The following is a 25004-nucleotide window of genomic DNA, read 5'->3' on the forward strand; positions in this document are numbered from 1 at the left end:
AAAAATATAGAAATTGTATGCCTTCTTTGACATTACTTTCGATTAATTAACTCTTTAAAATATTTTATAGATCAATCGTAGGGAACGTTACAGGATTGGAAAATGAAAAGATAATTGGGTTTAATTAGGAATCCCTAAATTTTGTCAAGAACCAACAAACACTATTATTAATGTTTCGGGGTTATTGTAGCCAGTTTAATTACTGAGAATTATGATTTAAATAATATCTTATATCTAAATGATGAACGCTATTTAATGCCATGTAGAGGTTTGTTATTCGGAGTTATATTGCAACTGCATACAGTTCGCACTTCAACATATAGTTGAACACATACCTCATAATTCTAATTCATACACATCACGAATATTGTATAAGATATGAACAAGAACAAGATTACAACAAGCGAGGTACACAGACGTAAATCTCACGGGAAGGCGGTGAATACATCTACTTACCTTCGTCTGTACATAGCTAACCAAGCACGCGCGATGGCAACAAACAGTGCTTGCGAATACATAATGAATGCAATGTATCACGGAATACATGATTGTGAAGGTCGGGTCAAAGTTGAAGGTCGGAACACTCCTTTGAACAGTGAAATGATACGATTAGCTGTAAACAAGGCCGCATTAGTTCCACTTTGATCATAAAACAGTTTATAGCTTATAAAATCTTATAGCTCGCGTTAAAAATAGCGTTTTGTGCCGTGACTCGATTTAAACAAGAACAAGGCAGTTTTTAAAAAAATATTATTAAGGAAATGAACGACATTGGTGTTCTGGACTTACCAGAATATATTTCAGTATAATAACATATTTACCCTGTTATTGATTTATTATACGATACGAAATACTACTTTCCTGCAAAATAAAACCACAAATGACTATTTCAACCGACATACCATAAACATAGTCACAATGCCGGCAAAACTTTTTAACTCCACGAAAGTTATAAAGTGGGATCAATTTTCAATATTGATAAAAACAGTAAAAGGGACTTCGAAATCCTTTTATCGGCCGTCTCGTTTGGAAAGCTCCGGAGGGAGTAGACGGGCCCGAGAGATAAGCCTCTGTCCGGCCACGTAATAGCCAGGTATTGTGAGGCACAAGATCGAAAGGCACGCTGAGATGGTATCAAGAACTAATCATCGAGAATACATCGTGAATAGGACGGTAGACGGAATTAATAGGGCTTAGTTAATTTGAAATATATTATTTCTATGTCACCTGTAGTAAAAAAATCTTTATGAATATAACCCGTGTTTGTAGTACAACAATTCAAGTTTATGGAATAAGCACCGAAATGAAACTTAAGAAAAATGCAATAATCAATATCTATTTCCTTTTATAAGAATCAAAACACTTCGTGAAAAAGGTGTAATATTCCGAGAGGGAACCCGGCACAACATATGGATATTAAAAAATGCATGAAAGCGGTCTGCAAATCGTTCTAATGATAATTAGATTCTACATAAAGGGAAGCCGACACGAGTCGGGTTATATGGACCCATCGCCGCTGGTATCACTACATAGTATAAAACAAAGTCGCTTTCTCTGTCCCTATGTCCCTTTGTATGATTAAATCTTTAAAACTACGCAACGGACGTTGATGTGTTTTTTTTTAATAGATAGAGTGATTCAAGAGGAAGGTTTATATGTATAATAACATCCGTTAAATAGTGGAGAAATACTGTTATTTTGTTATGTTATACCCGTGCGAAGCCAGAGCGGTCCGCTATGTTTTTATATACAACGTTCACAGTTTTTCTGTAGTGTATTTAGTATCAGCATTGCACCCGTGCGAAGCCTGGGCGGGTCGCTGGTTAAGTATATATGAGTACTTGAAGAGTTCATTGGCCCGTGATGCCGAAAGTCCGCACGTTTTGTCATTATCTACGACCCCAGCATCGAAGCCCCCGCGGCGGCATTTCGCTCGTATCAGAGACGATCCACGCGCCACGACGTTGTTGGGACGTTGCTCTTACATTACCAACTCAGTTTTTAGATAAAGAAGCACTACAGTTTTCATTTTGCTTATGCAAGCTCACTCGACTCCTCTCTAGAGGACTTTCGCACTCAAGTGGTGATACTTTTTATGTTTTTGTTGAATCTTTGTATTTTTAATACAAAAGTTTTGAGAATACTCCTAATTCAGCTTTTATTTAATTTATTAGAGAGCAGTCTTTTGTATGCAGTAAAATAAATCCGCATTGTTTATTTCTAGCGTCAAACAACAGTTAGTAAGTACTATTATGTTTCTATTTACGAGAATTGGCGTTGAGTCTTAGACGACAAACGCAGTTCGACGCCGAACAAACCCTAGTAATTGAATGTTTGGGTGCTCAGGCTACTAAATATAGACTGTCATGTTGCTTACCGTTAGATGACAAATTGATAATGTTATATTTCAGCCTTCATGTTAAGTAAAACAAAATCAATCAACAATAAATACTTCAGCCTTAGTCCTTAGAAAATGAACGCTCATGGAAAATTTATTCAACCCCTTTTAATTCGAATAACAATAGTGCCAACGCAACGGCCCGGCAATACATTTGCAACTCAATGAATACGTTCCCGCACTTATAGGTTTTTTGGAGACACTTACCGTCTCGCCTTTGATGAAAGACTACACGAATATTACCGAATATTACCTACGCGTGCCGAATCCCACAACAATTGGAACCAATATTCCTTATTTTAGTACGTGAAAGCATTTATTAGTAATTTCTATGCCTTAAATCATTTAAGTTATTTATTTTTAACAATAATGGGAACTGTTCCGTACTTTAATTCGGATATTTGAAGCACAACTCTGCGAGTAAAATTATGTTTGTAATAAAATTAATGGATCTGTATCTGTAACAGAATCCGATCGCACCTTAAGAAGCGACAAGTGCTGCAACCTCGAACGTGCATTACGCACTTGGGATTTCATTGAAAATTACATACTCGAAAGCTACGTAGTTTGGCGCGCGCTATGTTCACCAAATCGAAGGACAACCAAAGATAATGCTGTGTAATCCTGAACGGCAGTCAGCCTCTTATGACGATTAACCCGGTACCCACGGAATTGAGCGGTGTTGTGAATGCAGATAAGTGGTAGATACAGACCACACATTAACATCCATTGAGGAAATCGGCCACACGTAGATTTTCCAAATAATAACTATCTATACACATTATAAAACTAAGTCGCCTTTTCTGTCTGTCTGTATGTTACCAATTTTCTCAAAATCTACCAAACGGATTTTTATGAAATTTGGTATGGAAGTAGTTTAAGACCCTGAGAAGGTTATAGGCTATATATATCTATCCAGGGAAAATATACAGCGGGACTTTTATCTCGAAAAACTCCTCCACGCGGGCAAAGCCGCGAGCAAAAGCTATATAATTTTCTGTCAGAACAGTAGGCAATGGCCGATGTCCTAATCTCGTATTATTTGCACTCTGATTTCAAATAAATCGGTACAAACATTTCCAAAGTTTTTAAATTCGTTTAATTTCAACTTGATTAAAAATAAAAACAAAATGCAAATAGAAGGGAAAAGTGAAACTCGAGTCGTGTTTATTATTCCTAACAGATGAGTCAGTAATAAAATTTAATTATTCTGGAAGGACAAGCGAGGCAAGCGAAACTAATGATCGTACTGTGTTCGTACAGCACATTTCCTGCGCGTGGCTAAAATGTCTCACTTGTTTTACAGTACGGTCGACATACCTCGGCTAAAGTAAGACAAAACACCAGCTCTTTGTATTTAACCCCAGTAACAATAGCTTTATCGTTAGTCGCGATAAACTTCAAGCCGGCCGTGACTGGCGACCATAATGTCAATTATTTTATACTTACAAATGCAACTTTAGTGGTATATTTTACGGTCATTCTAACATTGCGATAATAAATTTAACCACGCTGTCTTTACCTCTGGTAAAATTATCTTAAAAATCTCATTTTTAATTTTCTGATTAAATACACAAAAAATATCTACGTCGCTCATTTTGTAGTTTAGTCCGAGTATGGCGTGTGGATGAGCGTATTTCTGAATGTAAGAGTCATGTGGCCGCTGCGACGAATTCTCTTAGAGCAGTAGTAACGACGTTAGCAAACATAAAATTAAATTACTTTTTATTGATCATTTATTTGTTCGAAAGTTCACGCAAAGTAAAAATTATCTTTTATATATATTTGCAAATAAGTTATAGGTATATCTCAGCATTGCCTAAATTACACAGCTTTGTAAATACAGTATTATTTAAAGATGATGTAGAGTTCTCACTGGATGTATTCCGGCTGAACCACGAACATGGATCTGAACGAGGCATTAGGAAGTACAGTAGTCTCTTTATTATATTTCCGTACAAAATATATCCCAGATCTTAGACCAGTATTTTTAAATATCTTGGAAGGTCTATGTCCTTTTTAATACTCTCTTTAAAGCTACACGACCTGTTTAATCGCAATCACATCACGTATTATTATACAAAAGATTTAACCGCTCAAACTCTTTTTAAAATTATCCTTTATTGTTCTAAACGTACCTGTCTGTCCATATGCGAAAATGCAAGCGTTGTAGCCGTCGAACGCATTGTCGAGTATGTCCCTGCCTAGACATTCGAACACAGTCTTCTGCGAGGCGAAGTGCGGCAGGGACGGGTCCAGCGAGTAGAAACAGTGGTCGAATGCGAACGTCTTTGGTTGTTTCCTGTGAAAGAAAAGTAATTATTAATATACTTTCTTACATCATCGTCGTATATTCTATAGACACGAACGTCTATATAAACTATTTGTTCAAAATCTGAACTATAATGGCAACCAAAACGTCATTGTCATAACCTATTTATTCATTTGTACAGTAAATAATTTTACTTATTTGACTAATATTTTTTATTAAAATCTAGGTTTACACTTAGTCTCGAATTCTGTCAAGCTGTCAATATTGACCATACTAAAGTCAGTTTGAATGGATTGCAGTTCAATTCAGTTGAACACAGTGAATATTCGGAACGCCAAATTTAGTAAGTAGTGTACATATAAATCGATGCCTTACATATTATAAAACTAAATCATCCCGCCGACCCACCAAAAGGATTTGCATACGGTTTTTACCAATGGACGGAGCGCTTCAAGGGGAAAGTTTATTAGTATAATTCATTAATATTAATACGACGGAGAAAAATGTAGGCATATAATATGCTGTGTTATCCGTGCAAAGCCGGAACTAATCGATAATGTAATTATAATTAATCAATAAGAAAAACAAAGAATCAGTTAAGCATAAATAGAAGTGGAATAATTGTTTAGGTAATTTAAATAAAATTTTAGGTACCATCGACAAACAATCATTTGCATAGTTTCGGCACGACCAATACGGCTGCAAATCGGCACAGGCACACCAAGCCAAGTTTAATTAAACAGAGATGTGAAGACAAAGTTTTAATTAATCCAACTGGAAGACATTACCGCTGTCGCTCTTGTGGGGAAATTTTTGTACCGTCTAGATTAATTGATGGTCATGTATCATCAATCACTATGGACATGTTGGGATACGGAACTATTTGGTTGGTGACCGTACATTGGGACCAATGTTTGTAATTCGCAAATAATAGTCACTTTTTGTTGTTAAAAGACGTATATAGACGTATAAATTCGTACTAGCAATATAAAATATACTAAACGATTTGAATTCATCAATGACAAATATGTCGTTCATAGTATGGCCTCCACAAACGTTCAATGTCATTCAATATCGAATACATTTTCATCAATCTATTTATTGAATCGTAGCGGACTCGCTGCTCATTGGTTTGACAATATTCATTAGCAATAAACGTTGTACTCGAATAAATTCAGTCATGGCACATTTGTTTCATTCTCTTTTCGCAAAATGTATGTTGGTTTCCTGCCTTCGTCTACACGTTTCACATATATATATTTAGAATTATTAAATATCACAAAAACGTAGTAAACGTAGCGAGAATTAAATTCCTTCTTATAAAACCTAAAACCTCGCCTCTATACACCCGGACGGGTATCGTGATGTTTTTAAACCGCACGGCAAGGGAGCTTTCTAACAAATTGGTGAAATACTGCTGCCCATTTTAAAATCACGTACTTGGCTCTCAAACCTCTTAAGAGCAAGTACCGATCAACAATAATTGAAGGCCAATTAACTCTTACTCTAGTTCATAAAACTGTTCTTAAACCCTACGTAATAATTGACATCTTGTACTGACAATGGAAATCAAAGTATGACAACAGTTAAATATAAATAAACTAGAACTATTCTAGAGTGAATGAAACCGCACAACAAACGCTCGTGGAAGTCAACAAGCTTCGCAACAAGTAAATAATGTACTAAAGAGAGAATATACGCGTTGGTACACTACTGACACGCATTGCGACCCGAGAGCCGGCAGCGGAGTGCTTTCAGCCGTCATTAGCGGCGCACTCTTGTTCCGCGGAGAAAATAAACATTAACTGTGACACTTCACTACAGAACGTGTATTGACGTCATTATCTTTTAACAAACGTAATAAGACGATGAAACAATGGAGCGTATATGAAAGCATCTTTGGTACATTACAAATATGTGTTATTGAGATCGTAATCTTTTACGACTCGTAATGAAAATGTTCTGAAAATCTTTGTATCCTTTGAAACACTGAGATATTTTATTATGAAATCACGTGCCATGTATGCGGGATTATAATCATTTCCACTGATGCTTCGAGAAACTATTATAGTGTTATGAACAAGTGTAGTGTATATATTTTAAAAAATGCAGTATGAAAAAGATCATAACACAGTTAAAATGTTGTAATCATATGTATTACGTTAACAAAAACAAGTATGAGAACTATTAAGGTATTTTTTTTTTATAAATTCTACACAAAAAAATAAAGTCACTTTGATAAATTGATATTTACGTAGAACCAATTAGTTTGTAGTGAAATTGAATGTGTCACCAATAAAGGTCGAATGAACAAAAACTTTCAACATTTTATAACTTCACATGTTAATAACAGGTAATAACATAATGGAAAACTGTTTGATCGTCTCCAGTAGAACCATATTATACAATCGTTACGCTCACGCAGTTTCTTACAATAACATTTACGGCAGTTATGTCAATACTTGAGCGTCAGAACACATATTATGAGCATTCATTGCTTCTTCCACACATTATTTTAACAAATTTAACTTTAGGTGAAAAATTATACTGATACTTCCAGTTTAAAAACTTATTTGAAACAACCCCTAAGGATGGTTTGCCAAATCCGTTACAACTACTGAAAGCCCGTGGTGGTATTTTACTAGTGGTAGGATATATTTTATATCCGCTCGGATAGCGACCACCGTGTACAAGGTGTTAAAACCCGCCATAGTGGCCCACATAAATGTGTCGCGTTCCGGGTTCAGCCTCTGTATATCCGATTCCAACAGATCATGTATAATTGTCGACCTAGTCAACCGCCGAGGAGCTATTAATCATCACTCTTCTACATTCTATTGGATCCCACTCCACTTACCATCAAGTGCAGTGCGATCATATTGCTTTGTCCCAATAATAATACAAAAGACTTAATAGTATCTTTCCTTTTAAAACATACAAGTCAACAGTCATGCAAATCTTTCCTAAAAACGCAAAATGCTTTGAACTCCCCTTCATTTACAAACATATTTATTCTCATACCATACCAATCTTTTACAATACCCATCTACAATGAAGTACATTGACCAAATAAAGCGATAGACGAAAACCCGTCCATATAATTTTTAGCTTAGCACAAACTTCACAAGTCGTAACTACTTTCCTGGTTTTGGCATGTTTTCAAATGGCAACGACCTAGGGTCGCTGACTTTTATCACCCTTCCAATCGCAGTCATACGATTTGCTAAAGTAAATTGCATCGTTAATTCGGGAAAATTAGCGAATTCCGACTCACGCGTTCTTTGAAACACGGCGAATGATTGCCATGTATTGTGACTGCTAATTGGCGAATAATTATATATGTTTAGGAAACACTGATGAATGGGAATGAGGCGTATTATGTTTCTAATTAAAGGTAAATAGGGACTCATTTATAGAACCACTAATAGCTCACTCATTCCAATAATTTCGCTAATTTCAATGTGAGCTTGACTTACTCAGGAATCATCAAATAATATTCTAGCATAAATAGTTTCTGATTCATTTTTATTTTACTTACTCATATTTAAGCATAGGTTTTAAATCAAAGACATACTTGATTATTAAAATCGTTCATTAGAAAAGTGTATCGCTAACAGCTGTCGTCTCAAAGGAAACATTATCATTCCGCTAGCTTACTAATACAAGGTCCTACGCTAGTTTCCAAGTACGCTGGATAAACGAACTTTAAAATTTTCATGTTAGTAAAAATTAGAAAAACAATTCGTGGATCCTACTGTATTTACATTTCGGCATTATTGATATTGATGACTGAAAATCGTTGTGATATCAAAGTATTGCTATACTTAAAAAAAGACGCCAATTCCTGTAACTGTAATAAATGGTGTCAAATAAACATATTACACTTTTTGTACAATTCAATTTGTGCAAGAAAATTTAACATAGAACCATGTAATAGTGAGCCAACGATTTATCAGCAACAGCTCAAAAGATCTTCACTGCGGCATTCTAATAATATCCACTTAATAACGGAAAAACATTATTCAAACAATGTACACAAGCAGTTACATTACTCATTTCTACACGACGTTGTCATTGTGTCTACTCGCGTGGAACTTCTTTTTGTGTTGATATTAAAGTACAGTCTGCTACGATAATTTATGAAATAATCCAAAACTTTATAAAATCGTGATCTTTTTTTTTTTGTTCACTTCAAGAAACACGAAAGGGTTTAACTTTAATTTAGACGAAGAAAAAAATGAAATCATAAACTTATCGTGTGTAGGTGTTTCGAAATATTTCTTATGTAGTTATTTTTGTGTTTGACTGTACGTCTTCTAAATATTATTTTTCATTCATAGCCAAATTATTTCTTGACTTCTTCAGATAAAATATTACTGTCTTCAGCAATAAAGATGGAGAGAAGTGATGTAAAGATTACAAAACAATGTTACTTAGGGCTAAACAAAGTAGGTAATTATGCCAAATACAAAGTACTACATACTATTATACCCACGAATTGCGATAGGGGTATTGAGTTTTTGTTTGTTGAATTTTCAACTAGATAAACATAACACGAATTTCGAATCAATATGGCTCACGAACAATTGAAAAAAAAATACTGCACAAACACCGTTACCGCATATACTCTCTCTAACTAACTTCGTAAACAAAATTCATAACTACTTATTTATTTATAAAAACACATAAACGACAAAAGTTTGCATCTATCGAAATATACCAAAAGCAAATAACCACCACGGGAATAACAAGTTGAAAGTTAAAACAATAACAAACTACAATCGTACTTGTAAAAAGTTTTAAAAGCAAAACCGCATCCAAATATTGGCGTCGTTTTACAAGTATTATAATATTATTTGCATATACATAATATAAAAACTATTTCTAAGACACATAATCGCTTAAAATGTCTTTAAATTGATCAAACCCTAGCGGTGTAAACACGAAAGCCGGTCCAAAGTTTATATCGCGTCGATAAAAGAGTTTTGATTGAAAATAATTTATTTTCCATTCGATGGAACTTTGAGTGCCTCGCTGAATAACTCGGAGGAGGTAATTTATCCTTCGCACGGTCCATTTATCCACTCTTGCAGATTGAAGACGTCATTCTGGCACGGTGGTTGCGTTGATCTCATGTGTTCCACTGAACGCGCCATGCGTGTATAATATTTTTTTTATTGCTTTAATTGACGAGACGAGCTAGCCGTTCGCCTGATGGTAAGCGATTCGACCGTCCATAAACAGTAGAAACATTTATCCAACACCTTGAATTAAAGTATTTGTAAAACGCTCTTTTTACAGTAAACATTATATTAGCAAAATAATTACAGAATACAATTTTAGACATTCTTTTGACAACGTCCAGCCAGAGAGAATAATAATCGAATAGTCGCCGCGTGACATATCTTCTCTTCTGCCAGCCTGCCCGCGCAGCCGAATACTTCCGGAAACGCCCGATGTCATCGGCTAGGATAGCGGCACGTAACATCGGCCATCCTGCAAAGTGAATACCGTAAGGTATTCACAAAAATAAATTTGAGAAAGTAGAACTGAATTGGGTACCTATATTTTTAAACAAATAGGGCCCAGCAACACAAATCAGAATGCTCATGTCTGCACACAGAATATGATCAGAATGCTCATGACTACAGACAGAATATGATCACAGACAATGAATGACAGAATATGTTCATGGTCACAGACAGAATATGATCAGAATGCTCATGGCTACAGACAGAATATGATCAGAATGCTCATGATTACAGACAAAATATGATCAGAATGCTCATAGTTACAGACAGAATATGACCAGAATGGTCATGGCTACAGATAGAATATTATCAAAAGGCTCACGGCCACAGACAGATCAGATTAAATAAAATAAACAGTTACGCACGTTCGCATTGTCAGCCTGAAGTGTTGCGCCACCGATTTGACTACACATGACTCCAATCATTCCTGTCTCCAATGATTTAGTTTCTAAAAAAACAGCCTCTTCAGTGAGCCAAGCAGCAGGCATAACGAAGTTTTTCTTATGAATGTCGTGAATCGTAGTAATGTACAGACATCAATTCCATAGGCATTCCCGACATATTTACTTCAACAGACGTAGACGTTGCCATGGTAACTAAAAATCTGAGAATCTGGTAATTTTAATTTTGGCATTCAATGATTCATCACAGATTTATTCCGATAGTTCTCTTCACATTCGAATTCAATGTAACTTCAAATTATCATTTGTACTTATCCCACTTCTGAATGTAAAACGCTCTTTTTACAGTAAACATTATATTAGCAAAATAATTACAGAATACAATTTTAGACATTCTTTTGACAACGTCCAGCCAGAGAGAATAATAATCGAATAGTCGCCGCGTGACATATCTTCTCTTCTGCCAGCCTGCCCGCGCAGCCGAATACTTCCGGAAACGCCCGATGTCATCGGCTAGGATAGCGGCACGTAACATATTGTTTGATATTCTACTGCGCTCGCCATCCTGAGACATAAGATGTTAATTCTTAATATGTCCAGTAATTACACTGGCTAATATAATATTTACTTTTTAAATAAGTGGATAACCTTAATTGATGGGTATAGAGTTAAAAGTATGTTGTGTGCGCGGTAGTACCGTTTAAAGCTCCTACATAATAGGTTTAAGATATTAGCTGAGAATAAAAATAAAGTTCCTCAATATGTAAATACTATAATTTGCTTTTGACACAAATTTTACATGCATGATGACATAATAAATAAATATTAAAAGCTGTTATTTGATAAGTCAACATTGTGACACTGAAACGGATAACCGACTGGACACATGAAAACATATTTTTACAACCAACCAACTAGACGTCAGCTATTTTATGATTAAGTTAAAAACTATCAACCATGAATAAACAGCAAAATACGCAGAATAACAGCAACATCAAAGCAGTTACTGATACTTCACCTAAGCAATCAAAAGTTTACAGCTCGTTCTGAGCGAACTTCTACGTTCAAACATTCGGCCCTGTATTATTGCATCGCAGTGGCCAATAAGCCTTCTAAAATAATAATAGATTTTAACTCTTCCATCAAGTTAGACTAAATAGTTTGATTTCATATACCTTCAAAATTCTCACAAAGTGTTCACAAAAATGTAAGTTTTCATAGATGCTTACCTACACAATTAACTAAGCGAATATTAGCAATGAATACATCCTTCATACATTCTCGAGTTCCTTATCTACTACTAGTGGAATCAAAACATCGACCGCTGACTTCGGTGGTCCAAACCGCTGCTCGCTAAGCCATCAGTATTGTAAGCTAGACGTCCGCTTACCTAAAACATTACACACCCGTTCAGCATAACTTCGTTTAAGTTCTCGTATACTTAATTACGACGCTGCGTAATTGAATCCGCTGGTATGACACCCGCACGCCCCGACTGGCACACTCGTCTTATATACTATATGTATACTCAAAATGTATTTCAAATGATACTTATTTAATATCCATTATGAATGTGGCGCGTTACGGCTTTGAAGAGCTCGTGTACTGAATACACGCAGCACTCACGCAAATGGAATGAGTATTTAATTTTAATGAAACAGCAGTATGAACGTGTAGGTTTGTACACGTTCATACTGCTGTTTCACAATTAATCATAAAATCGGTAGATATTCTTTTAGGGATGAAGAGCCTGACTAATTTGCTAATCAATAAACTTAAGACGATATTTCCTTAACTTGTTAAAAAGATTCTATTGCAGACAACAACGAAGCTGAATATAAAAATCAAATAATAACGGCAACAAAATACGAGCTCTTAAAACATTCCGAACACGATAGTCTCTCAGGAAGTTTTAACAAACCACAAAAGAAAATCGCAAACTTTTATTAAAATCAAAAACGAAATGTTTCACTATTCCACAAAACCCAGATAATATAAACTGCAGAGGTAAAGTTGCAAACGTATTGTTACAAAATAACACCGTACGTCTTCTTAATATTTCAAACAATCTTGGCAACTGTATATGATTTTCCTTCAAATTTAACTTGCGAATATTTTATACTTTCAAGTTTCAGACGAAGATTATGTAGATCACTTTGTAATACGCAATTCGTTGAATTGCACAGCACTTTACCCGCAAAGTGAGTGTATTTGATAAGCAATTTACGATATGATTTATCGTTTGAGAAGAGATTTGAGTATTAAGTTTTAAAGAATGTAATATGATGTGTTCGTAGCATCATTTATATTTGAAAGCTATTTTCAAATCTATGAGAACTTCATTATCGATAAGGTCTTTTGATCGACAGAACAAAAATAAATAAGTTGAAAATAATACACAGAAGAGTAAAAGCAACAAAATAAAATATTTCTTATACGATACGATATAAAAGGCAGCGCTTTTTGCAATTAACTGGTTTCACAACATATTTCAAGAAAAATAATTGCACCGGCAACATAATTCTTCATAAAATACAGATTGCATCGCAATTAAATTATATTCTTCATTTGATAGGTTAATTACATAAAAGCTTACTCTTACTAATATTTTAAATGCGATAGTTTATAAAAAAAAATATTGGATTTTTGTATGCTTGTTAGAAGTATACGCAGAAATAACTAAACGCGTTTGGATGAAATTTGGCACACCGTTAGACCATGTCCTGGATTTGAACATATAGGCAAAATTTTATCGTGGTAATTTATCCGTATGAGATTTTTTTTATCAAATTTTTAAATTGATTTTGCTGCGACATACAGTGTTTTAGGGACTTTTTTAGTGGGAAAGAATTTTCACACGAGCGAAGCCGCGAGCGATGCCTTGTTAACTATAATTAATCACTATTATTTTATATTATAGTAGCGACCCGCCCCGGCTTCGCACGAGTGCAATATTTCTCCGCTGTTTAATGGATGTTATTATACATATAAACCTTCCTCTTGAATCACTCTATCTATTAAAAAAAACCGCATCAAAATCCTTTGCGTAGTTTTAAAGATTTAAGCACACATAGGGACAGAGAAAGCGACTTTGTTTTATACTATGTAGTGATAAAACTATACAACTAAAGCATGGAAATCATTAACCTACATACCTTTAACCTATGGAAATTTAATAATTTATATCAATTTTTTCTTTTATATATTATGGACGCACCAGGTAACACCTTTTTTGTAAAAGCAAATAACTCGGAAATCTCTAATAACAGATACAATGCCTAAAAAAAACAGTAATACACCCCAAACACACAAATTAAAACCTTCGATAGAGTTCAAAACACGTACCGTTGATCACAGTAAAGCCCTCGGTGTTACCGCTCTCATTAATGTCTTCGGGGATACAAACGCCTTTAATAACCTTCGCGAACATCCAAAGTTCGCTATTTATAACCGTGAAGGAGCGCAGAGGAATTATGGGCATTAAACGCGTGTTTACACGTTCGCACAGGATGACAAGGTATTATATTTAAAGGTATTATATAGTGTATCTTTGTTAAACTCGTTTAAACTGTAGGGAAGTCTTGAGAGCAGAGTCAAAGGACAAAGTAGGTTTTTCGGTAATTATAATGGGTCTTAAGATGAAAATGCTTTTTACATACACTATCCAATAACGTTTCTTTTTATAAGAGGTTTTTTTGATTGAAAAAGAAATTCATTTAGAAAATTTCAAACACTCACGCCTTTTATCCCCGTCGGAGTAGGCAGTGGCGCCAATGGTGCACCCACTTTCGCCTGTATGTATTCTCATGATGTGAAAATGGGTGAACCTATCGCTATATCGGATATAAATTCTAGACTCCAAGCTGATACTGGCTAGAAAAATTCAATGTACACTTTGCCCGATCCAATGATCGAACCCGAAACCGCAGCACTGCAGTCCTACCGTAATACAACTACACCACCGAGACAATCACTATTCCATAAAATTTATAATATTGTATATCCATTCCAATTAATCATAAAACTCTATACGTGTATGTATACTTAAATCAATTTAGACGACAAGCTCACATTGATCGATGTAACTGTTGTGAAGAGTAAGATGCACTCGAGAACAAACAATCGGGTTTTATACACTCATCGTGTTTGCAATTCGCTCCACTTTAATGGTCTATCTCAAGGCGAGTCGCAAGGACGATGCAGTAAATAAGAGCTTAGCTTTGTACTTTTTTTAAGATTGAATAATGATTCAAAAGTTGAAAGTACGAGAGAATAGATGATGTAGTGGGCTAATTAAAATGGTAATAAGATAGTTGAGTGATCTTAATATATAAATTTTAGTTTGTGAAGATTTTTGTTTTATAGAAAAGTGAACACAGAACCCACTGTATAGTTTTGGATGAGTTCGGGCATACGAAGAACCTCTTGAATTAACAAACAGGGTACCTATAATCCAAAAACAATATACAGCGAGGATTTTATCGCGAATTTTTTTTCCGAAGATGAAGCCGCAATCAAGAAAATGTGAATATTGATTTTAGCTGATGATACAAAGAACGCAATTTTCCGAATCTTATTCCCCATTTACCGACCGCTCGACACGGTAACACATAAACTTTGAATGTAATGTTACCGCACCACTGAACCCTAATGCCGACCCTATAAAAACCATTGACATCGGTCGACACAGAATATCTGTTCTAGTTAACAAGCTCACTAACGAACCTAACAAAAAGTCTCTAAAAATATTAATATATTGAGTTAGGATAGTTAACGTAAAAACATAACTTCACAACTTTACTGTAAATGGTCGTCAAGCTTCTTTTGCTTCAATAATGTTATATTTCACAAGACAATCAGCATATAATTAGCCACAGATGTCTATTCTTTCAAAATGAAAACCTCACACTATAACTACCCTACTCTTGAATGGCACTTTGCACACCAGTTTTAAAAGTACTCATCTAGCAGACCAATAAAAATAAAATTATCATTAATTAAAAATTACCGTCACTTTTAAGATTTTATATAGCAGTCTGCCTGCACCTATCTAAAAGTAAATATGGACAATAAAAGTCCGTCACACCGAGTACAGTTTCAGGTTCAGCCGGTGTAAATCCAATTACTTTGTAGGCCAACGTAGCGAATCCAACCTGATGAATTACACACCTAACGTCAGACGTCGGCGTGTGTTCTGATGCGTTGAAAAGGCCGGTTCATTGCAGTAATGACAATTCAACGTTATATAAGTTTTTCAATTATAATTTGATGCGTGCCTGATGCGTGATATAGATAACATCAGTTATGCTAGCGCTGGGCTACTGCCTATTTATAAATAGATTCATTCTTTAAACTAAATTTATAGAATTATGTCATGACAGTATTGAAGGAGAAGCCTGGCGTGTCACAACGTAATGTCAAGCTATAGCCATAATAGAGTTTCGTTGTTGTTCGTGTAAAAAATAATATCCTAGCGACTTCACAAACTTTTTCCCTTCTTTCCAGTTAGCAGCGCATCTACGACTACTCTAGCTCTGTTTTTAAGACGAGGATGATCACCTATCTTCGCGTAAGTGACTCATTTGGTCCCCCAAATAAAAATACGACCAACTACTTGGAAACATACCTCATTCATTTTCGTTCCAATCGGCTTATGAACACCATTAATACTGAAGGTCGTCTCTTACCGATATCAGCCGACCCTCGCGAGCACTATAAACCGTACACGAATTCAATTCCATTAAACTCGGGGACAATTTAGCTTATAACCTAACTGAAATATGGATATGGTGTTATTAGTCGAATCACCTTGTCTCCGTGACACTCTTGAGTATGAAATTAATGGAGCCATTATTAATTTGGACGAAACATTATATAACGTTCTAGTTTCCGATAACTTTATGCTTTACTACTACTAGTGGTAGGTCTCTCATATGTTAGAGTCCGCATGGGTAGGTACCACCGCAATGTCTATTTCTGCGGCCAAGCAGTATTGTGTAGTTATTGTTGTGTTCCGGTTTGAAGGATATTGTAGCAAGTGTGACTGCTGGACATAATAAGACTTAAAATAATATCATATCTTAGATGGCGAGCGCAGTGCGATAGCAAACAATACTTTGTAATTCAAGGAGTTGGATGGTGTTTCTACTGCATATGGGCGGTCGTATCACTCACCATCAGGCGAATGGCAAGCTCGTCTCGTTAATCAAATAAAAAAAAAACTTTATAGTCGCGTTTGATAGGTACCGGTATAAAAAATTTTTAGCATTTTGTTTTTGGTATTACTTTAGTAAAAGCAGATAATACAGACAAACTTATTCAAAATAAAAGTAAAAATAATGTATAAATTATAAAACAAAATCCAATTATGTTCACCTCATATAAATTCCATGCCATTCCTTTACACTAGACGATGAAAACAATACAAATTTTAAGAAACAATGAATATCACAAAAGTTGTTCAATTACTTAGAAAACACACGTCCATTCAATGTTTTCAATAACTAAAAGACAGCTAGACACGTGTTTTCCTTTTAAGATATATTCTAGAATATACATTCCAAGAAATAGCACCGGTGAGACAGACGTTCTCTCTTTGAACGACTGCCAGCTGCGACATCACGAAAATTGGGATTTACACGCGAAATAACAAACAATTTAATGTTTCCCAACCCAAAGGACTCTGTTCATACTATACCTGAAGGTAACATGTCAGATACATTGAGGTATAAATAAAATATATTTTTTGAAATGAAAAGTAATATTTATTTTACAAATTGGCAAGTCACTGTACGGCCTTAGTCGTTTGGGAATTGTAACCGATGTCGAGGGTTTCTTCTAACTTGTAAATAGGGTACTCAATGCCTTCACTGATAAATATATCAGTTAATACTAGATGTTACTCGCGGCTTCGTTCGCGTGGAGGCCCACATAACCGATGCCAGCGCCATTTATTCCAAAATTTGGTAAAATATCTAATTATTTCCCGTAGGAGCAAGTCATCGGGATAACAAGGAACCTATGTTAATATACGACGTAATCCATCCGCGCCAATTTTCATCCAATCCGTTCAGCATTTTTACGTTGACTTGTAATACAAACTTTCGCATTTATAATATGTATTAGTAAAAATTAAGAATCGTATTTTATTGCATGCAACGAACCATTTATAGCATCTCAAGACTACTTTATACAACAAAATGAATTCTACGAACGACTTTATATCTGAACATATTTCTTACTTAAGCAGTGGTTAATATGCATAGAAACGTAAAACAATAATTTACTTTCGCAATATTTCAACTGTCGCCATTGTAAGGAAGCAATGGTATGCCATTACGAGACAGGATGCAGGAAGACTGTGCAATACTAGCAAGAAAATAACGTCTCGGTGCAATTCTGTGTAGAGCGCGGTACACATTGAGACAGGATACGTGGCGTCGCATAGCATTACGCGTAAAAGTATTTTCGAAGTGCACTAGCCTCAGAGCCTTGCGACGCGCAAAGAACATGTGTACTACAAAAACACAAGAGTATCAATTTAGTACTCGCTGTTTCTGCTGTGAAATAGAGTAGTTTAAAGCATCGCTATTTGTTGTAAAATGAGCCAGCCTGGAACGCATTAAATATTTGTATTAGTTAAATAATGGAATCATCTCACTACTTAGTACGCCCGCGCTGTTAAGGCAGTGACGACACTCTATGCTGAGTGCAACCTTTTTGCCATTTGACATTTATTCATTTCTTCAGATATTAATCTACCTTCACATAACTTAAATAATCAAAAAACACATCAACTACATCATTTTGTCTCAATGTGTATCAGGTTTTATACCTCTAAGCAACAAAATATCCGTCAATCGGTCGACATGAATTTCGTAAGACATTGTCTACACCGGCCGGATTATGAATTTCGGAATACTACAAGGACAAATCGCTTTCATTGTTCAGCGTGGCTCGACCGGCTTTATTAAATCTGTGTACAGATGTAAACTGATTGAACATTTTACGCCAGAAGTGAAACAAAGGAGCAAACACAAAATTGCGTTTCAATGTCTCAAAACTTATTGGAAAACATTATACAGGGATCCATGTAGAAACAGCCTAATAATTGCTATTTGCCAATAAGAGTGTTTAACGGATCGAATTAGTTTCGAGTCATTTGTAAACTATGGCAGAGTCAGACTGTAATGTGGTATAACGCCTTTGTCATGTTTGTAGGTCCATGAGTAATAGGGCTTTTATTCGAGACACAAAACCGGTATTATTAGAATTTACATCACTCATGTGCAGAACAGCAAACTTATATTACCAACGGACCTTTAAAAACGACCTAGGTGTTATTATTCAGTTGAACTTTACCATAGCTCCTGATGCCCTAGTCTAGTACAAAGTCAGTATTAAAGTTTACATCACTCATGTGCAGAACACCACGACTTATTTTACCAACGGACCTATAACCACGACCTAGGTCACCGTATTTCAGTTGAACTTTACCATAGCTTCCGATGTTCCTAGTCTACCAGTTATTTAGTTGTTTGCACGAGCCGTCCAGTGTCACGCTCGCATCCGTCGTGCTGCCAACAATTTAGGGTTGAATGTCACAAATTGGTGTACAGAAGCAAATGTGCGATGCCACTCGACTACGGCGACATCGCTCTCGAACGTGATATTAGCTCTCGGGGGCTAGAATAGAAAACGCCGCGACAACATTATAATCTAAAGTGAACATTAGTGCAGATTTATATTAAATAGGAAGATTTATATTTACGTATATGTGTCTATTTGTAAATATCTCTATGGTTAAGGTTATAAAATGCCTTTTGTGATTCATAGTTTTGTCTCCAGCTTTGCTATGGACCGAAACGGAAAAATATATTCCCTACTCGTCCCTAACCTATTAGATTGAAGTCGTTGCGGGTCAAGACTAATTAGTGCTTCTCAAGACTCGCCGTACTTCACCCGCTCTGTGTCATAAAATTCGTGCTATTGCCGATCCTCGTTAACAGGAGTTAGTTAGGATTAGTAAAACATTATTCTATAACTTCCAGCGCAATAAAATAATTGTTATTGATTCAATAAATACACATTTGCATAAAACATACATAAAAAAACTGTCAACATCATACAATTCATAACCTATAACAATTCAAAACATTTAAGCATTGACAGATCCATTTAACACTCAACCTCAGAATCCCCAATCAATATTATCAATAGTTTATATAATAAATACGGATTAGCCGACATAATCTCACAACACAAACATTATTGTACGGTTGAATGGAATTAAATCGCGTACGTAACAAGAGATCTGACTGTTTACAGTGCAAATGGATTGTATTAACAAATTCCAATGAGCCAGATTATGTCTTTTATTATCACATTTAATGGCTGTTCCGCGTCAAACGATCGTGTTCGATGTAAACAAATCAAAAGTTTGGCATATCAGTAGTAGTAAACATGACAATATGAATAATGCTTTATGAAATTGCTTATAATAATAACAATATCAGCCCTGTATTATATACTGTCCCACTGCTGGCGTAGTGCGAATTGGTAGACTAGAATTCACAAAGAATGCACGTATAATTTTAGAAAAGTCAGAGAAAAGTCTTGGGCTTAGAAACTGAAATTGTTTGTTATAATATACCTATATATTGCCATGCTTATTTCTATGCGTAGGCATCTCTAATGTAGTAAAAGAATAACATTTCTAACCTAAATAATATTATAGCCATATAGCAATTTAACATACTGCTTTAACATTTTACTCGTTCGTAAAATATATTACTTTCGCTACAAAAACACGAAAACGATGAGAAGGATAAAGCTGGGAAATAAGATTTATTTGTACGTAAAAATGTTGGCATACGTCGGCCGGTAAACAAAATAACAATTTTGAAATTTTTACCTTAATTCTACCTTATTATTTTCCAAATGCGAGACATGTGTTTTCATTTATAAAATTGGCTTATTTATTTTAGTTCATATATTATTATTTAAACCATCACAAGATGTAAATGATTTATAAAGAAAATAGCACTGTATTAACTAAACTGTCACATTTAAAATCAATATACCCTCGTACTGTGAAAGCAATCTTTTCACAATCTTTCAACGCGAAATGTCAAAGGAGCAATTTTTATTTAGTCTCGGCGAAAGACTCAATAGGAAACCGAGGGTGGTGGAGTTTGCATAGGTGAACGTTTTCAATGCTACGGATGTAATATAGACCTTTCTGCCTTGGCATTAAGCCGTCCTTTGGAGTTGTGGTATAATATCACGCGATATTACGATCCTTTGGAGATTATCGCGTCTGGCGTCTGAATCGCACGCCGTGAACGTCTAGATTCAACAGATAAAAGCTGAATATTGTAGATATGTGATTACGGTAATGATTTAATAACGTCTCCGCATATAGAGATTTAACATCAATTAATTTATAACGGAGGATTATTTGATTAAGGTGGCACAATTATGTGAGTAGTGGCTAAACAATTAGTATTTGCAATTGGAATTCACGTCGTTTATATCCAAAAAAATCAAGCTTTTTTTATCTTTTTAACGTAATCTTTCGTACTTATTTTTGATTAATACTGGATGTAACAGCAGATGAACTTATTCTATTATTTTCATAAAAATCATTAACTTGTAAACCAACGACGACCTACATTCCTAACAGTATTATCAAACTGAGACTTTTCGCGTCGAGTTTCCCTGTATAAACATTTAAGTGCGCTCTATCCGATAACAATAGCTCTCGTATTGAATAATCTCCCGTCTATACGTCGAGAGCGGGCAACAAAACGCCACTCTGTAGGTAAATGGTGAACTTTCTAACGATCATTACCGTCGCCTATCGCGTGGGTGGATGCCATCCACCGTGACTTAAATGGCGCTTTGTACGCTGGATAACGCACTCGTTAAGCATAGATCATATCGGGGGTAATGATTTTTTTTTAATTTATTTTCCACACGTGTAAAATAAAACACTGATAAAGGAATGTATCGATAGGCTGGGCTAAGAAAATGCATCTACATAACCACAGTTACGTCTGATAATTTGATAAAAAAAAAACATCCAGTGCAATTTTAGCCTTAAACGTATCATCTACAAATTATAGTTTCGAAGCGGAGAACACACAAAAAAAATACAAGTATTCAAGGTTTCTTACTAAAAGAACTTTTCCAGCTATTAAAGTGATAAATACACGAGAAACATCTTTTTATAACGAGGAAAGTTTTGCAACATAAGAAATAGTAAAAAACATATATTTTTTAAATAAATTTATCACTACATAGTATAAAACAAAGTCGCTTTCTCTGTCCCTATGTTTGCTTAAATCTTTAAAACTACGTAACGGATTTTGATGCTTTTTTTTTAATAGATAGAGTGATTCAAGAGGAAGGTTTATATGTATAATAATAACATCCATTAAATAGTCAGCATTGCACCCGTGCGAATCCGGGGCGGGTCGCTACTATTTAATAAAATGTGAATAGTCGATGATATCAATGTCCTACATTATCTACAGATCTACAGTTCATTCAATATGAAGCAATAAGTATCATCTCGTCCCACAGTCAGCGTATCATTCGGAACACTTTCGCTGTTCATCTTACTAAAGGTGTGACACACTCCGTCGTCATCGCCATTGTTATGATAATAAAAAGACGATTAGGTCGATACGCGACCGTCTTCATTGTCAATCGCTATCTGAACAGTAACTCGTCAGTACATTGATCGAACTGGTATTCAATATTCATGCCATCTTAAAGATACGGTTGTTTATATTTATGTTTATATTTTCTGTATACTTCATACATGTCAGTATTGTTTAATAATAGATCTTCTAGCACTCCCTAGTCTGAAATTTAGTAGTCTTTCTCGTTCTAGTGTCAAATTCGAAGCTTACAAAATGTTGTAATTAAAATAAAACAACTTTTTATATCGCAATCTTAAAAAGTATTGTTTAATTTCATGGTTTATTTATTTATTTGAACGCGTTAATCTTAGGAACTACTGAACTGACTGAAAATATTTTCACTAATTAGAAGCTAATTTACTCCTGAATACTATAGCCTAACTTTTACTCCGTGATAATATTTATGTCCGAAAAACCTTATCACGCGGACTGAGCCTCAGGCAAAAGCTAATACATTATAAAATACTAAAAGAATTACATACTTAAAACATTATAAACAGTATATACAAATTTGTAATGAAAGCAAATCAAAGATACTTATTCCTTGAAAAATATTGTGTCTTAGATAGAACGGTGTGGTTCAGAAATTCGATTGGTAATATTTTTATTTTATTCACAAGGGGGACTACAGAGGGGACGAAGAGGAAGGTTTCCCTTGCGGTGTGATGTTCTGGATCGTAAATAATTCCATTGTTTCGATTCATAATACCTCCTGTCATAATAATAACTTGTAGATATAATTCAAAATCCAAAACATCACTAATATAATATACACTGTATACACACGTAAAATATTTTCTTCCATAAATCATACAAAAAAAAAATAAACGTCAAATCGGCAAATCTAAACAGCTTATCGTTTTTATTATGAGCAATGAGACCCCTAAACTTCGGGTGTAATAAATAGTTGATAGAAACACTCCGGTCCAAGAATGATGGATCCCCTGCGCCCACGACGTGACCTCATCTATTTTTTTTCCATTCACTGCTGCCGAAGTGATACGATAAGTACATTGGCGTGTCAACCATGATGAATTATTGCGGTTTTAATAAATTATTTCATTCCGAATGTTGGCCGAATAATATTGTGAGTTTACGTAGTTTCCTTGTGCGATGTATTACGTATTGACCGGTATAACGTTTTATTATTCGCTGTAGTATATCTTCGGGCGATTAATTTGTTACATTTCGGGAAGACATGCACAGAGTAGATAGTGGTATATACGTGGCGTTGTTATATATTATACTAGCGACCCGCCCCGGCTTCGCACGGGTATAACATAACAAAATAGCAGTATTTCTCCACTATTTAATGGATGTTATTATACATATAAACCTTCCTCTTGAATCACTCTATCTATTAAAAAAAACCGCATCAAAATCCGTTGCGTAGTTTTAAAGATTTAAGCATACGAAGGGACATAGGGACAGAGAAAGCGACTTTGTTTTATACTATGTAGTGATGCTTAAATTCTAACTGGTGACGCTTATTCGACTATAAAAAAGGCAAAATAATTTTGAAATCTTGTATTTGCAGTTGTACTATCATACGTAAAATTTGCTTATCCCAAATTAAAAGAGATACAGGTGAATTAGGAAACAACGCGCAGTTTATTCTAGTAACTTAGTTCATTTTTGTGATCGACCTTCGCGACGACGTCTAATTCAATCAAGATCCAATGAAATCGAATCACAATATAAACGGAAACAATACAGTAACGGTTAGAGGTGAATGACCCTAGCGGTCTAGCTCACCTAAGCACTAAGTCTAAAGTCTAGACACATCAATCCACCCCGTGACGCAGATCGTTTGAATAGAACTAACTTATTCTTTGCACTTAACCGTCTTTACAAATACATTAGCTTTGAAGGTCGAGTTTCAAAACAGGTTAAAGGTTGAGGACTATATAACGTAGCCCAGATTTTGTGTTGTTTCTATCAAATTGTTATCTATATATACAAAAGAAATTTGTGTTAGTTACACTATTTATAACTCAAGAACGGCTGAACCTATTTGGCTGAAAATTGGTGGGGAGGTAGCTTATAACCAGAGAGACGGACATAGGATACTTTTTATACCGTTCCCACGGGAACGGGACGTGACATAAAACGTGGTAAAACGAAATTTGGTATGGATATAATTTAAAGCCCTGGGAAGGTTATAGGCTACTATCCTGGAAAAACATATAGTGGGACTTTTATCCCGTTAAACTCCTTCACGCGGGCAAAGCCGCGAGCAAATTATTTATAGTATACAAAAATATATTTATCTGGAAATACCTTTCTAGGAATTTGAATTAAAATAATAAAATATAAGTACTTTAACATCATAAAATTTACATTTGTCACTTGGTAAATCACGAGTACCAATATTATCCCTGTAAATATTATTTTCTGATAATTATTAATATCAACCATTCTGTACAAACCTGTCACTGAGGTAAAATATTTAAAAACATTCAAAACGAACATAACGTAGAGTTCCACTGCAAGATTTATTTATTCGAAACCGCTATATGCAAATAAAGTAGCGCAAGGGCAAAAGAACTCGGTAATAGGATAAGTTTTACGTTAGTGTTGGTTGGCATACAAACTACGTCCACATAAAGGTACAGAGATTTTGGTAGGTAAGGCAGTCTCGGCAAACATAATATGTGTTATGTACGGGCCGTGTGCAAACATTTAATCAAAGTT

General features: G+C 35.1%; 1 protein-coding gene across 2 annotated transcripts in view; it reads right to left on the bottom strand.

Moving 5' to 3' along the window:
* Nucleotides 1–25004, bottom strand: part of LOC115441463 (kinesin-like protein KIF13B) — a 185759-nt gene that overhangs the window by 96264 nt on the left and 64491 nt on the right. For both annotated transcript variants that reach the window (XM_030166263.2, XM_030166259.2), the window contains exon 3: nucleotides 4537–4700. In XM_030166263.2, the coding sequence (XP_030022123.1) occupies nucleotides 4537–4700 (164 nt within the window). The remainder of the gene's footprint in view (nucleotides 1–4536; nucleotides 4701–25004) is intronic.

Source organism: Manduca sexta, chromosome 25 (assembly GCF_014839805.1).
Source record: "Manduca sexta isolate Smith_Timp_Sample1 chromosome 25, JHU_Msex_v1.0, whole genome shotgun sequence".
Taxonomy (NCBI): Eukaryota; Metazoa; Arthropoda; class Insecta; order Lepidoptera; family Sphingidae; genus Manduca; species Manduca sexta.